The sequence below is a fragment of the Glossina fuscipes genome, unplaced genomic scaffold (genome assembly GCF_014805625.2).
Source record: "Glossina fuscipes isolate IAEA_lab_2018 unplaced genomic scaffold, Yale_Gfus_2 1, whole genome shotgun sequence".
NCBI classification, from domain to species: Eukaryota; Metazoa; Arthropoda; class Insecta; order Diptera; family Glossinidae; genus Glossina; species Glossina fuscipes.
Genome location: NW_023998415.1, coordinates 33535138 through 33551459, shown reverse-complemented (window position 1 = coordinate 33551459; position 16322 = coordinate 33535138). Strand labels below are relative to the sequence as shown.

General features: G+C 31.1%; 2 protein-coding genes across 3 annotated transcripts; both read right to left on the bottom strand.

The window, feature by feature from the left end:
• Window positions 1-545: 545 nt before the first annotated feature.
• Window positions 546-13116, bottom strand: LOC119631601 (adenylate kinase isoenzyme 1). Of its 2 annotated transcripts, XM_038023959.1 has the most exons (7): window positions 12867-13116; window positions 4000-4083; window positions 3545-3667; window positions 3327-3469; window positions 2514-2598; window positions 1803-1952; window positions 546-678 (listed from the first exon to the last, which is right to left on the bottom strand). In XM_038023959.1, the coding sequence occupies exons 1-7, from the start codon at window positions 12867-12869 to the stop codon at window positions 580-582; spliced, it is 687 nt and encodes a 228-aa protein (XP_037879887.1). In that variant the 5' UTR covers window positions 12870-13116; the 3' UTR covers window positions 546-579. The 2 variants fall into 2 exon arrangements, with proteins under 2 accessions (XP_037879887.1, XP_037879888.1); XM_038023960.1 differs by lacking the exon at window positions 4000-4083 and having other exon boundaries at window positions 12867-13113.
• Window positions 13117-14522: 1406 nt separating this feature from the next.
• On the bottom strand, window positions 14523-16095 carry LOC119631872. Its single transcript, XM_038024415.1, has 3 exons — window positions 15726-16095; window positions 15481-15668; window positions 14523-15419 (listed from the first exon to the last, which is right to left on the bottom strand). Exons 1-3 carry the CDS (start codon window positions 15898-15900, stop codon window positions 14523-14525), a joined length of 1260 nt encoding a protein of 419 aa, XP_037880343.1. The 5' UTR covers window positions 15901-16095.
• Window positions 16096-16322: the final 227 nt, after the last annotated feature.

Here is a 16322-nt window from a genome sequence, read left to right as displayed (position 1 = left end):
ATAGCTGATTTTTGATTTCCGATTCGTATGAGAGGAAAATGAATAGGGGCAACGAACTGATATCAATAATTGCAAGCAGAAATTTGCGTTACTTTTCTACAGAGAAAGAGAGAGAAAGATAAAGAGGGTGAGAGAGAGAGAGAGATTATCGTAAAGAAGCGCAAAAGTTAAGACAGACAATAGGTCCGATATAAGACAATCATGTTTATTAAAATGTGTTTAAAATGAAAAAAGCAAGAGTTTTGTATATATTTTATACTGTATTTATTTATGTTAACTTGGAACGGTTTACGTTGTTTTACCCACTCGTACATATGTTTCTGCAATATTAAATAATATATATATATATATATATATATGTATATAATATCTCGAATACATAAAATTTTTATTTAATTTACTTATTTAATTATTAAATTTTTGTGTTATTGTTCTATATCGAAAGCGTTTTCAATATTGACTGTTTTGTGCTTGATCTTACTTAGATGTTCAGTGCTTTTGTGCTGCACTTGCTTAAAAGTATTCTCATTGTTTTTCAAAAAAAAAATAAAAAAAATTAAAAAAATACTAAAAATTAATTTAGCGATCGCTAGCTTCAAGATTCTTTTTCTGTAATAAACAGTCCAAGGCACAGGTGACATCGCAAAATATTTCGTCAACGGTGCGTTCGGCATTGAGCTGCAATAGGAAATGAACAAATAGTAGAATTGGTGTTAGGGAAACGGTCATTATTTAGCGTGAGTAAATGTCAAGATGAAAAGCAAATTCTTATTTAAGGAATATATCGTTCAATCAATGAGAGGTTATAAAAAAAATTTTTTTTTTTTTCGTAAAATATTTGTTTAAGTGAATTTCTTTAAAAAAAAAAGTTAAACCACGGCTTAAAATAGTAAGAAGAAGAGAATGCGCGAACTCGAGCGAACGCTCGAATGGCAATAGCGCTAGGGCGACTGTTGAAAAAATATGCAGCGTATACGATGAAGAACTGATAACTGGTCGGGCAGTTAGAAATTGATTTGTATTGTTCCAATTCTGGAGATACGGCCATAAAAGGCGAGATATGTCCTTCTGACTTTGACGACAACTTTTTAAAGGCAATATTTGAGCAAAATCCACACTAATCAACAAGAGGCATAGCAAAAAGATTGAAAAGGTTGAAAGGTTCATCCATCAAGTGTTAAATTAATATAATTTTGTTATTCAATGAAAACAAAATAAATGTGTGAAAAAGAAACGGAAATTACTTATGATCCGATCTAATAATTTTCTTTAAAAAAATGCTTCAATTCATAGTAAAGTTCAATTAATGAGTTGTTCATAAAGTCATTTCGCTTCTTTGTTTTAAAGAGGATGTAATTGCATTTTTTCATAGCCACCCTTTTTCAACCCTTACCATCATATATTTTGACAGCTGATTTAGCGAGACTTGTTTATGATTCCAAGCAATAATTGGGCGTAAAAATAAAGATTGACACAAATTATTTCCGACGACTACTTTTCTTCATAACATTCTTCAAATACATATCTCCCTTAGCATACGACAGGGATCTGCACGAATATCTTCTTTAAATGTCTGCGCAAATTTCAGTTGTTTGTTAGTTAGGTAAGTAAATGTCTTGGGCAATTTATTCCGAAAATTTTTGCTCGTAATTAAGCATAGAATTAATTGTAAAATTTGGTTATTTTAATTTTAATTAAGAATGCAGGGCTTGTTTGCAACAAGGAATCGTCTTTACGCTTCCGATCAACTTTGCGCGTTCCTCAATTTTCTTAAGTTGTCCTTCAATATATATTTAACTTACCGTTAAAGTTCTGTCAGTGTATTGAGATAAAATTGCGTTAGTGTTTCCTCTGAAAGTGAGAATTCGTGCTTTAACTGTTTGCTCATTGTCGTCGGCCCGTTTTTCGGTGGATGCGGCTGCTCGACCCATAATGCGATTAACTAATGTCTCCTAAAAACGATAGGAAAAAGAAAAGAAATCTGCTTATGATAAAAACGAAAGGCTTAATATACGAGGTTGGCCATTTGTTGATTTTTTCCAAGTCCTAGTAAACTTTGTCATGAATACTTAAATAGATTTTTATAATACAAATCGTACTATGCGAACTGGAAGTCAATTTGTTTGATTAACCCATAGTTAGCCGATGAAGAACAGAATGTATCTATTAGGATACATTTCGAGCTTAGATTTACGAACCGTTTACGCAAATTCCATACTTAAGCAATTTAAGTATAAAAGCCATTGGACTATCTTCGATTTATCAATAGAATGCTTAAAGAGGCTCAAAATCGATAATCATCTTTAAAATTGCCGAAAATTGTAAACCCACCCACGCGCCGTAAATCGACATTAACTGAAGAAGTTTATCGAAAATTCCGATTTTGAGGTATCCGCGTTGCCAGAATCGATTCTCATTTCAATAATTATACGGAATCAATTCTAATTGGACGCAGAAAAAACCAAGAGATTTGGCCCACCCCTTAATCTTTAAAGAAACAAAGAAAAACTTACGTCTTCGCATTCAAAATAAATAATGAGATCTACAGGAGCTATTTTCTTTTCAAAGGCTACACCTTGATTCTTTTCTCGTGGATAGCTGTGACAAAAAAAAAACAGAAAGAAGAATAAGAATTTCAAATCATTAAAATTGATTCAATATTTCACAAGTAAGGAAGTTATAGTCGGCCAAGGTCGATCGTTAAATACCGTAACACCACGTTCTCTGAGATAATTCTTATTTTTGCATGATATTATTATTATGGGTCAACTTTCAAAGGATCAAGTTTTGTGAAAATTCTTATTAGGGTAGGAACCAAAAAATAGACCGATATGGTCCAAATACAGTTCGTACAGTTAATTATTTTATGTTAAATTCCTATTATGATATAATTTTCATCATGAAGCATTAAAAATTATAATTTTTTGTCGTATGAACTTGCAGTTCAAAAATTGTCCGAGCCGGTTTAAAGTTCTCATACCCAACCATTTAGGATTCCAGAATACCACTACTTAGCCACTTTTGCCGAGAAATTTTGAAAATTACAATTTTTTTCCATAAAATGGCGTTTAAAAATAAGCCGTTATATGAAGAGTAATCGCAAAAGTGAACCGATCCAAACCATTTTCAGGAGCTTTTATCCTTGGTTCAAAACACATTCATTACAATATCTCAAAAATTGTGACATGCCGCGACAGAAGTCAAACGTTAGACGGACGGACAGGCTTAGATCAATTCAAATTATGATTCTGAATCGATCGGTATAATAAAATAGTATACTCTGTACCATAATTGGGGTAGGGTATAAAAATAAACAGTAATTTTACCCATCAATTAGAAAACCCTTAGCATCAAGTGACTTTTCCCGTATGGCTTTCTCCAATAAATCAAGAACATCATCATTAGAAACCAGGCGGCCTTCTTTCATAATTATAGCCAAGTCTTTTCCTTTCGGTGAGCCAGATGCCACCTGTAATTTATATCAAATATGGAGGAAAGGGAATAAAAAATTTTTAATTGATAACTGATTTGCTTGTTGAATTACCTCAGCTCGCAGAAGATCGCCGGTACTTAAGTGAACAAAGCCATACTTTTGAACAATTTTCTCGCACTGCGTGCCCTTGCCAGATCCGGGACCTCCCAAAACCCAAATAATAGGTACTTTAAGCTGCAAAGCGGCATTAAATAATATATGTTAAGTTTTTCATTATTATTGTTTATTTTTTTTTTTTTGTTTTTTTTTTTTTGTTTTTATTTTTTTTTTTTTTGTAGAAAACACTGACATTATTACGCTTATTTACATTTAAAAGTAAACTTGAGAAGATAAAAAAAAAAAGAAAAGAAACGAAAAAAAAAGGGGATACATAAGCGTTGCTCTTAAAAGGATTAATTGCTGCAATTGCACGGGCTGCGGTTAATTTTTATTTTGAAACCTCATCTGGCTTGGCATGCTTTCGGTTTATATGAAATATATGATTTTATTACAACTCAACTACTTACACAGCTCTGTTGTTTACGTAGTTCCTCGGCTTTCTGTTTGTCATTGGCCTCCTTCTGCATGGCCATTTGATGGCACATGAACAACTACATCGGATTATTGTGAAAAATGAAATGAATTTGTTGATAGTTTTTCCTTTCTTCTCTCCTCTTCTCATTATTATTATTATTATTATTATTTATTTATTTTATTATGCCATTATTATGCATTTATTTATAGATAATCGTTAGTCAGTTAAGATAAATTATTGCAGAAGGAAGCATTATATTGACTGAAAAATTATTATGAAAGCAATAAAAATATGAAAAAACTAACAAGGATTCAACTTAAAATCAAAGTTTTTAACGACTTTTAAGCGACTATTCGCGCGACTGTTTATTTACCGGGAAAGTCTTCGATACATGCAAGCAGAGCATTGCGTTAAAGTAATGCAAAAAACGATTAGCCAAATTAGGAGGGCCCGAGATGATCAAGTACCTTAACACTTAAGCTTAGTAGTAAGTGATATGTATTATGTATGCTCTATAAGAAAATTCTCTCGAAATTTCTTTGTCGTTTCTTAAATTATTTAAATATTATTTAATTAGGAAAATGAATAAAATATCTTATCTCACAGTAAAATCTTCTCACTATTTGTTCTCTTATTTATGTTTTTTATTTTCGCGCCCATCATCGTAGTATAAGCGATATATTTGTATTTAATTACAGCATTATGTAATAAACTTCAGAGACGTTATATGATATATGCATTATTGATCAATTATCATATTTTGAATTCATTTAGGCACATTTGTCCGTCCGTCAGCTTACTTGACTGTAGTAAAAAAGATCCTCTTGAACTCGAAAATGAAGATATTGGCTTCAAATACGACATGAAGCAAGCAGATTGATATTGAAAATGGACTAAATCAATCAGAAGACATGCCCACAATATAATGTCATTTTTTCAAAAAAGATGTTTTCAAAAGTAAAAAAAAAAAAAAAAAAAATGAAAGTTTTTGCTCATTACACGTGAAATGCAATATTCGCATATATTATTTTAAAATACAGGTGATGGGTGTAGATGAAATTCGGCCACAGCTAAATATAATTTTCGTATTCAATCGCTGTGAAAGCCTGAGACTTGATCGTGGAAAATTCGTATACGTTTACGCATACTCTACGAGTACAAGAAATTCACGTTTCATATGGTTCCAATAAAAAACATAACAGAAGCGAATAAAAGAACGAAAATAGTAATACGAATGATTCGAATTTTTTTATTTACCCGCCCTTGGAGATAGCTAAGTATTTCTTGACAAAAGCAAAGCGAAAGATGATCTAAATATTGCCCGTGGAAATATGACTGCAGCTTGCCTTAACCTTTGAGCTTATCTCATGCGTCTATCTAACATACTCGGGAAATGATCATCTTTGCGATTACTTTGCGATGTTGTTTTGGGATAAATTAAAAATGATTCGAATTTTTTTTTTTACTTTTTTACTGTGATTTCAGTAAGGCAGGACATCTGGCCTCTTCACCAACGTATTCCGGCAGGGTAAGAAGCGTTTTAAATGTGACCACCCATAGGAGCGTAGCACTAAATAAATATTTCTTAAAATATTCTATAATTCCAGTAACCCCTAGAAGGTGTCCGGAATTTACATAAATATTGATCTTCGACCAAATGTAGACTGAATTAAGTTAATTGAAATCAAGAATAAGCAGTTGTTTTAAATATTCCAAATCTTTTCAACGGAATGCGTAGTTTATCCACTGAAATGCTTATTTCATTTTTATATCAATATTAATTGATTTGTAAAAATTTTTTCAGATTTATTGGAAGTTAAGTAAGTAACTTTATATTACTGCTATTTTTTTTATTTTTTTTTTTTTCAATTATGTAAAATATTAGTGTGACCGACCATACATATTAATAGGTTTCGAAAACTTTGTAGTAAAGAATGCTTTAAAATAACTCACGGTTCGTGGTTGAGGTTATATCTGGTCGAATAAAAGGGTATATTCGATCATACGATATGATTGGGTTCACACTAGGTAAAATAAAAAAAAAAAACCTCACATCGAAACTATACAAACCAACTGCGTTACACATTTTTGCTCTTCTTTATAAATTCACACCATTCGCACACCAAAGGCACTTTCAGTGTAATGCAAATATCTTTTCAGACATTTGGCCTATGACATGAAGGTTACTGAATCAATAATTTTAATACGATATGTTTTGATTAGTCTGTCAAGTGAGATGGATAGAGAGGCTTCTCTATAATTAACTTTTCATTGATCGAAAGGGGCGGCCATTGATGGGTAATTGTTCGTTCGTTAATAAGATAAGAAAGTAGTGCAAGAAGTGCTTTATTGTAAATTCATAATTTCATTATGAATAAATTTATTCAAACTATAAGCAAATAAAATCTAATATATTTATTTATTAATTTATTTATTTATTTAATTTTTTAATTATCTTTTTAAAGGGCATCATGCCAATAAGACGTTGTACAAGTGGTTGAAGAAAAGCAACAAAAATGATATACATATTTATGTATGTAATTAATTTATTTATTTCTGCTTGCTTGTGCGCTATTTAACAATAAAGGTCTTCGACAAGAATCTCATGTTAATTGTTCCCTTTAAAAAAAAAAAAAAAAAAAAAAAAAAAACAAGTAACAAAATTTTATTCACCTTGCCGTGAATTTTTGTGTTATTTCAGAATGTTACAAATGAAAGGTCACGGTTAGTATATTCTCAATATCCGTCTCTGTCTAGTCATTTCAAAAAGAAGAAGCGAAAATTTTCAAGTTTAGGTTATGCAATAAGACGCGATTGTCGAGAACTTATCCATCAGAGTCGAAGAGCAATAAAAGAAAGACTTTGAAATTGTCATTTGATTCAGACGGACGTGGCGGGCACAAGCAGAAAAACAGTCGATGGATTTCAATGGATATATACTTACTTGTATATTTCTTACATATAAACGCGCAAGAGAAACTCATTGTCTTCAAAGTTATGAATAGGAAAGGATTTTATATATCGCTTTCTATCTAACGCTAAACGAATATTTGCTTAAAAATTTATTTTTCCTATTATGTAGCGAGAAAGTTGTAAAATTCATTTTTCATTACATTTTCTATGGTTAGATTTCTTTTTGATTGTTTCGCAATTGTTTCTTGCCTTACACTCAATATGCATTAATTGTGTGTTTGTGTTTTCAATTGAATTTTCTTACACGCGTATATATGTTTTTGCGATTTTTTGGAAATATTTCAAGAATCCATCGAATCGACTTTCACCAGGTTAAAATTTTATAAAGATGTTATAATGCGAGAGAGAAGAAAAATTTAATTTCTTCTACAAGTTTATTAAATAAATTTGATAGAAAGGCATTTTTATAAGGCAAATCCATAAATGGATGGGAAAATATTATTAACGGCATTTTGTTGTTGGAAAATTAAATTAGCTTTACAGTTAAACAGGTACAAAATTTTTATATATCTGAGGCTATATGCAAGCATACGCACGCAGTCACAATCATTATTATACTTTAGTATTAAAGGAAATTTATATGTTTTGCGAAAACACAAAAGAAAAAAAAAAAAAAAAAAACACAAAAACAAAAAACAAAAAAAAAACAAAATTATATATCATCACGTACAGACTAAACCAGATGTGAGTCGTAAAGTCTTCGTCGTCGTTCATTCTCACAATTGCGTTGAATAGAAAAAACACATTTCTCTGCAGACAAACAAGTACACATCTATCTATATATATATATATACTCATACATATCGCGCATACATTGATATGGATTTAAACTTGCGAGCCATTTGTTAAATTTTATTATTCATTAATTTATTTATGCTTAACTGTTTATTAAAAGATACTTTTGCGCTCGTTAAGACCGCATGTCCTTGAAAATTCAATGTTTTTCGAAGGCGTTAAGTTACGGCCTCCATTTTGCCTTATAAATGCACTTAAATACTTGTTATTAAAGGAATATTTATTTTATTATTTTCCATCAACCTATTCATTTGATAAAGCTTTCTCTCCCATCCTTTATCGGATCGTAATGATTTTATCGTAGATTGATCAAATATTGTAGATAAAATCTTGTATATCGTTAGCGTTGCATATATGCTTAAACTATTAAATTTTCTTTCTAGTATGGTCTCGTCTTTATGTCGCTTTATACTCGCCTTTTATGTCCTTTTTTAGTGAAACAAAGCCACGAACGTTTAGGTTACGTGCTAAGTTAAGCATTTCAAGGCATGTTCAAACTAAACATCTATATACCCATATTTTTATTGACTATATATATATCTAGGTTATGCAAGCACATTGGGACGGACAATTTTAAATTGCAATCATTCATATATATTCATACATATATATATATATATATATATATATATATATATATTTAGTATATATATTTTTTCTAACTTATACATCCACTTTGACACGGACAATTTTAAATCACAATCATACATATATATGTATATATTAAAAAAATGTTTTTCTAAGCATTCTATTATTAAGTGAATCAGCATCATTAGCCAGGAAAGCGTTGCTTTCTGTCGTTTAACTTGATTTATGTTTGTTTAAATTAAATTAGTTATCATTGGGGTTTCATTGGTATTCGTATTAAGCCTCTGCATATCGATTTGGAAGAGAAGTGTTCTCGTTTTCATAGACACACACACACACACACACACACACACACACACACACACGCCACAAAATTCTACGACTCGCGCAATCCATCACTCGCAAAAAAAATTTTCCCCCATATTCCATGGACGGTCCTACAGTACTGAAAGTAAAATTGAAGGAATTGATCGCACCTACCCAATAGTGTAGAGGTATTGAAATTGTAATTTCTTTAAACGTTTTATTTAAAAAAAAAAAAAGCTGGGGGATATAAGAGATTGGGCGGCCACAGAAGAATATTATTTTTATCTTATACTTATGCTCATTAGTCCTTCAGATGTTTATTATGTTGAAAGGTTCGCATAAACGATGTAAACACGTATGAAGGCACGGTTTTGCGGGAGGTATTTTTAAAATAAGTTTCTTTCATAAAGTAAGAATTAAATATTTCAGACTTATTTTCAAAAATACGCTCAGCGAAGTTGTATTGTATTGCTAAGCATGAAGCCTGCCGTCGTCATTGGATTCGCTGTCATTCCTACCCTATCCCAATATTTTATATCATGTCATATTTACATCCGTATCTGTAACCAGATATTTTCATTGACCGATATGTATTATAGGGATATTGAACTGTTGTGTTCCGATGTCATACTTGTCGGGGAATATAATATTTTTGGGTACATTGACTACGATTGCTTAGTGATAAATGTTGCAACGTTTTTTCACCCATATGATGTTATGATTTTATATATATTTTGGATAATTTGAAGGATAATTACTGAGTAAAATTAGTGAGATTAGGATTAACGATGAAATCTGTCGAAAAAATATTTGTAAATTGCTCGATGAAATTAATTGTCTAACATTGAGGTTATGTGCTCAGATTCCGTTTTTTTTTTACATTTTTCGAGATATTTGCAAGCAGAACGGCTTGAACTATTAACATATTTAGATGCGAGTTCTAAATCATGGCATGCGTGTTCTTTACAGATTTTTAAAAATCTGCCAAAATTTAAAAAGCAACAATCATTTCTAAAATTATTTCTAAAAAGAAAGAAATTTTTAAAATAATATAAAATTAATATTCAAAATGCTTCTTTTATCAATGACTTTTGCACAACCACAACTATTATATGATTGTAGATTTTTGGAGAGGTTTTCTGTTGCCATAGGTTGTATTTCAATTCTTTATTTTCCGGTATATTCAATAAAGAAAATATATATTATATATAGAAAATATATATTATGCGTTATATATTATATAAATTGTATCTCAAGCTTTAGCTTTGTAGATTATCTTAGTGAGATTATAATCGAGCGTAAACTACATTTGAGTAACTGATGTCACATACTATTTATAACTGTGATAATACTTATATAGCATTGTTTACATATATATATATATATATTATGCATATTCAAATGTAAGTATGTGTAGATTGTTTATATTCAAGGTCAATGAAAACAAAGCATTTATTCTCAATGATAGGCCTAAAAGGCGAAGGGTTAAGGACTTTATTGTATGGAAGGAGCATAATAAAAAGGAATTTATTAATAATTTATTTCAATAGGAAAGTGAATGCTTCTCGCTCTTCCATGATTTGCAAAGCAAATAAAACTTTCAGGATTTGATGTCGCAATTACGTAAACTCTAGTATTCTCATAATATTGAAACATAACATACATATATGCGCACGACATCAAGCATAGATTAAAGAATCATTTCAAGGATTTGCTAAATGTGATCTTATTATTGAGTCAATTGAGTTTTAAACTCCTTGACGGCTCTTATAAATATTTGAGCAAACATTTCATACGGTTAACCGCAAAATGTCATGTTCGCCATCTATGACTTTATATGCTATCAAGTTCACATTTCAGTTGACTTTGTCAGGCATTTATGATAACGATGAAGACCCAGTGTATAAACGCAATATTAACAAATCAACTTTGCATTTAAAATTTACTCGTTTTACGCTACGAATACTATCTATAAATTATTGCAAAATAATGAAAAAAATATATTTTCTACAGGACTACTTGCAGTTTCAGTTTTTTCCATATTGCGGATAATATTAATTTTTTAAGACAATAATTTATTTTAATACTCAATAACACATGCTTAAAGTGATTTTAAATCTTCGCGTTAATTATGTCTCGAATATTACTTTAATGAAATGTCGCAAAAGCACCGATCAAATTAAAAAATTTCGCTTATGTCAAAATTATACTCAATTGTAGCCATCAAAACGAATATGTATTTAAAGAAGAAAACGCAAATTATAATAAATTAAGCATGAAATCATTAGTCTTTAAACAAAATAAAAATAAAAAAAATGGATTTCAAGAAAAATTCATCTCACAAAATTTGTATTTACTTGGGTCGAATCTCTATGACACCTATCACTTTCAATTGACACCTTACTTAATTAAAGGTGCGTTTCATTTGATCAATAGTTCCTACTCCATTGACTTATTAGACAAGTAGCCTTTGAATAGCTTTTTATAAACTCTCTTATCTCTTGTAGGGTGTATATATACCTATATATCTATCCCTTTTCTTTCAATTCGACCGATCACCAGGGGGATTACACCTGTACATCTAACATGATGAAGTGCGGAAAAAGGAAAAGGAAAAGAAAGAGATGGGCAGGTGGCTCACAGCCTAGAAGGTGTATGGCCAAACGGTTGAGCACCCACTATAGCTACGACCACGACCATAAACTTTAGCGCATATGAGACTTAAATCTGCGACTCACGATTCTTACTCATGCGGGTGCTCCGGCTGTGGTCGGAATGTCTGTAAACAGGTCTGCCAGGCCATTGCCATCAAATCCAGTCTTTCGTGCCAATTTGCTAACATTTAAAACAGATTTTAAGAGATAAATACATATATATATATATGTCTTATTTGCAGCTTTCTATATCGATTTTTTTGCGATCTAAGATCAACGGATAAACGTATGAATGGACACGCGAACAGAAATATGCATTTTTCAGGCATGTTACAAAAATCAAGATAAACTTAGCATATCTTCAACGTCATAGGAAGAGTATAGACTCAAGCCTGTTTGGGTTTTTCGCATTCTTATTTTTGTGAATGTATAGCTTTGATGTGGACCGACCTAATCATTCAGATTAAAAAAAAAAAACGAAAATATTTGAAAATACAATATCTATATACAAACATCATTGAAATGCCATAACAAATTACTACAAAAATCCTTAAAATATTTAAATAAGTTAACTGTGACTCAATGCGAGTCACTATTGGTTGTTGTGAATTTTCAACTTTTCAGCAATAGACATCGAAAATAACCTCAACTATTTAATCATTGTTATGTCTTGATATGTCTTCAAAATATGTTGCGATAAATATTTTCCCAATATCTTTGCTAAATTTCTAACATAAATATATTCCTGGTTAACATAGATGCGATACCAAAGTGTAAATATAATCTTGATTGCCGAGTATTAGAAAGCAGAGGTCTAAGCTGCCTTTAAACGATATGTTAGCTATTAATCTAAAAGTGACTTTTTACGTAGCTAAACTTATTAAATGAATTCCAAATGGTTTCGAGATAAAGTATATGAATCTACATATACGGTTGTGAATACTACCCCAATTACTGTATTCAAGCAAGCAAATATTTATAGGATGAAGCTTTCATTTTCTAGATATTGAATTCGCGCATAAACCTAAGTAGAATTTAAACGAGAGACATATTATGCTCGGAAATTATAATTAATTTTGATAGAATCATTGAAGCATAAAATATTCGATGTGATTTTAATATAGATTAAATTTATGCTAAAATAAAGTGAATGACAAGTGATAATGTAACTTAAGCCAAATATTTAAGTTACGTTAAGGAATTTGGCATTAATTTCTTGGTTTACGCAAACGTTTCCTTATAACAAAATCAACTCATATTCTCAGCTAATTTATCCGATTGTAAATATTATGCAGTCTTTAAGAATCTCATATGTGATAAGTGCCGTACATTTGTAGCGACAAAAGTAATATACTCTATGGCGGTGGGTATTATGAGACAAAAGGAAAAAAAAAAAAAAAACAAAAAAATTGAAAGAAATGAAAACATAAAATTTTTGGCAGCTAGAAGAGGTTTTGTTTCTGGTTTTTTTTTTTTTTTTTTTTTTTTTTTTTTCTTGGCACCAAACTATATCCTTCACCTTCCGCTTGAATTGAAAACTCACCATTATATATTGATGTTAATTTATATGATGGACGATTCTCACTGTAAATTTGATAGGGATTTAAAGGTATAAAATTTGTTGTGGTTTTCTTAAGGAAATCAAGCAGATTGCTTTTATGAAATTCTCCTCCTCTGTATTGAACTTCCTTGCCGTACACAATTGTTACGACGTGTTTTTATACGCAATGTGTGTGTTGCAATATTTCACCAGAGTTTACCGTTAGTTCGTTTGTTTTGCATTTGAGTTGCGAAAAGCGACTAAAATCATAATGTTGTTCAAGTTTTCTTTTTTGAAACTTACGATGAATTTTTTTCGTGCCGGACGACGACTGGCCATTATATTTGATTCAGCAAGAAAGCGTTGTGAGCGTTAGTTGTCTTTCGGAAAATTTTGCAATTTTTTTTTTTTTTTTTTTTTCTTGAGAAAGAAAAAGTTTCTATCAAACGAAAATGAGAAAAATGAACTTTTAATTTAAATGAAAGCTTTAATGTCGTTGATTTTTCATTTGAAAGCTTTTGACAATATACGCTTTGCTCTCCGTTTCGTATCTCTTTTGCGTTGCTCTGACTCATTTTCAAACAAGCTTGAGAGTTGCAAGGTAAATTTTGTTTCATTTGCAATAGAAGAGCATTTTGAAAGAAGGAAATCATTTATTAATGAAATTGGAGAGCTTCCGTTTACACTTGTACGCTTACTTATGACCGCAATCAAACAATTTCAAGTTTCAAAGTGTTAGAATAATGTTGTTGGCATGTGAGTCGGCTGATCACAACATTATTTACAGGGTACCATTAGGTGACCTTGGAAAACCTTGGCAGTTGTGCGCTGTTTATGCCGATTGCTGCATTATCACTGGTAAATACTTTGACAATTCTTTAGATTAGCTCTTCCATCAAAATTTTCACTCTGCGATATTGAAGTCTGATCTAAAGCGATCTATTAAAAAAATACTCGGACTTTCGTTCTACTGGGATAAGTATCATCTTTATAAGAAAAGCAGAAGGCATGATTAATTTTTAAGTAAGTTAAAGCTGTCTGGTCATTTCTAATTTAATTTATGGCTGTTATTCAAACGCATATGGATATATGGATATGGGTATGGATACATATCCATATATATATATATATATATATATATATATATATTTTATATTTGTATATATATTTTACGAGGAAGTTTTTTTATCGATTTCTTATACCGTAACCCTTACATCCAACAACCGGCCTATCAATGAATATGCTTAACTAGATCAAAGTGGCATTCCTTATCCCAACTGGCAACATGAATTACTTAACACGAGATATTAATGGAAGTGAATAAGAATAGAAATGCGTTTTGTACCAACTCTGCGCAACTAAATTCTTAAGATCATTTAATGGGAATATTAATGAGAGCCTCTGTTAGCCATAAGTTAGGACAGTTACGTAGCCCTTTCGATTGATTTAATAACTGATGCTTAACTTTAAATAGTACTGTGCAGTTACACTTTCTCAGTAGTCAGTTGATTAATTTAGTCAAAATTACATAGGGGTAGGAGAGAAAGAGAGAGAAGGAAGATGTATGTCGATTCTTTGAAAAAAAAAAAAATATAGAAAAAACTTTTTAAAAAGTAATCCTTTTGTATTTAATAAATGACGTATTTATTAAATTTCTAATCATGAAAAATGATATAGAAATGCTTGCAGTTGTCTGGATTCATTAACTGCTATTAGTAATAAAGTGACTGGATCCAATTGTTGACGATGCGTAAAGTAAATTTGCTGATGTGTAGGAAACGACTGTTGTGTTTTTAAAATGACTATTCGAAACTGGGGCGAACCGGGCGAACTTTTACGATAACCTTCGTTATGCAGGTAAACATCAAAATTTATTGGCAATATTTCAATAGAAGGATCATCTTTCGCCTCCTCATTTTCTGTGTCATACGATTTTAAAGGGATAATGTTCAGTTTATGAAACGTTTCTCGAAATCTTTCATACTCAGCATCCGACTTAAGAAAGTCAATTAAGCTTTCATTTGATGTATTTGCAGTTGTTGTAGCGGGTGTACTGAGGGTACAATTTCTTTTAATTTTATGCCAGTAATTGCAATCGTTATCATCTTGGGCGGGACGCTTTAAATTCGTTTCCATCTTCTTCCTAAAATCTAGATCGTTTTCACTATACTCATCGTTGCATACAATATTTTGTGTCCCTTTCTCTGGAGTTTTAATAGTTTCTTTTATTTGTTGAAATTGCTGCCTAATTTTTGTATAATCGACATAGTTACGTACGTAGTCAGGCACAATTTGTTCTTTTTGTGATTTCTTTTCTTTCTCTATTTCCATTTCCAATATATGCCAAATACAGTCTTCGCGAGATCGAATTTCCTGTTTTCGATGCGAGTGTGCTTTCGGTCGATTTTCATATTTGTTTAAAATGTAGCCAGAACGTGTCATAACTGAATACACCAAGTATTCGTCACAACGTTGAGAACGTTTTTCACCTATCAATAACAGATACGACTGTTCTATCGACGCAACGCAAGAGTTGTACTCCAGCTGCAAACGATTCTGAAAATTTATAGATTATTTTAAAATTCTTTTCTGATTATTAATTTAGATATGGACTGACTTTTTCTAAAAGAAACAAAGCTTCATAATACTCCAGATAGTGCTGTCCGTGCTTGTTAAAACCGAAATTCTCAAATTTACCATCTTTACGTATAACACGTACAGCTTGGGTTTCATGGTCCCATTCAGCCAATGTCCGACCGCCTAAGCGTTCGATATGCGATCTAGATAACTGTTGCTCCAAGCAATCTTTGATAAAATTTTATTCAAAATTGTGTCATATCCTTACTGTAAAGCACAATTTACCATAAAGTTTCTCCAGCTCTTTAACCTCCTCTTCTGTATCTTTTGGTACAGTTTTCTTTAAACCAGCACTTGATATTCCTATATCTTTGTGTCTTAAAAGTATCAGTTCAGAACCTCTTAAATATTTAGTTTTTGGTTCGATTTCCACTACATCGTTTGTTATTTGAAAATCCATTCTTTAGAAATTAATTTCTTAAGCCACTAAAGTTGGAAGCATTTGCATTTATCTCTCGCTAGGACCTCGAATATAGACGACCAGAATTCCACCATAACGCATAATTTACAATTCAAACTGATTTTAACCTATCCATTAAACATATAAATCCGGCTTCTTTTATTCTCATTTAACTATTTTTCAGCGAATGCGGATGATTAACTGATTTATTGCCATTTGCAACAATTATCGTATCCATTTGTGAATATAAGCCAAATATTTCAAGTATTGCCATCTTTAAATTCGAACAAAGAAATGATAACTAATACCAGGGGACATGAAAATTTGAAATATAGGAATTGGATTTTGCATTTTTTTTTGTTTTTTTTTTTTTTGTTTTGATTTGTGACACGCAAATGAGGATTTTTTCAGTAGTGCGTTAT